The sequence below is a fragment of the Myotis brandtii genome, unplaced genomic scaffold, assembly GCF_000412655.1.
Source record: "Myotis brandtii unplaced genomic scaffold, ASM41265v1 Scaffold46267, whole genome shotgun sequence".
In the NCBI taxonomy this organism is placed as follows: domain Eukaryota; kingdom Metazoa; phylum Chordata; class Mammalia; order Chiroptera; family Vespertilionidae; genus Myotis; species Myotis brandtii.
Window position 1 is genome coordinate 1 of NW_005347388.1, and position 369 is coordinate 369.

At 64.8% G+C, this 369-nt stretch overlaps 1 protein-coding gene across 1 annotated transcript; it reads right to left on the reverse strand.

The window, feature by feature from the left end:
* Positions 1-6: 6 nt before the first annotated feature.
* PPY (pancreatic polypeptide) lies at positions 7-358 on the reverse strand (the record flags this gene model as incomplete). The annotated part of the gene is made up of 1 exon (XM_014533985.1): positions 7-358. A coding segment is annotated over exon 1 (209 nt), but the record flags the coding sequence as incomplete, so codon positions are not given.
* Between the last annotated feature and the right edge of the window lie 11 nt (positions 359-369).

The following is a 369-nucleotide window of genomic DNA, read 5'->3' on the forward strand; positions in this document are numbered from 1 at the left end:
CGCTCCCCTCCCTCTGGTACACACCTGGGCCTGGTCAGCATGTTGATGTATCTGCGGAGCTCGGCCGCATACTGGGCCAACTGCTCTGGCGTGGCATTGTCCCCTGGGTACTCTGGCTCCAGTGGGGCCCCTGAGGCACCCAGCGGCGGCTGCAGCAACAGAGCCACACACGTGGACAGGAAGAGCAGGGAGAGGCAGCGGCGTGCAGCAGCCATCTGAGGAGCAAGGAGTAGGAGGGCATTGGAGGCAGAACAGAGCCCACCCACCCAGCCCCTCGTCCATCACCTACTTCTCCAAGCCTGGGGACAAGAGGGCGAAGCAAAGAGCTGCTGGGACCTGACCACCCCACCCCTAGGGCCTAGGCCAGCC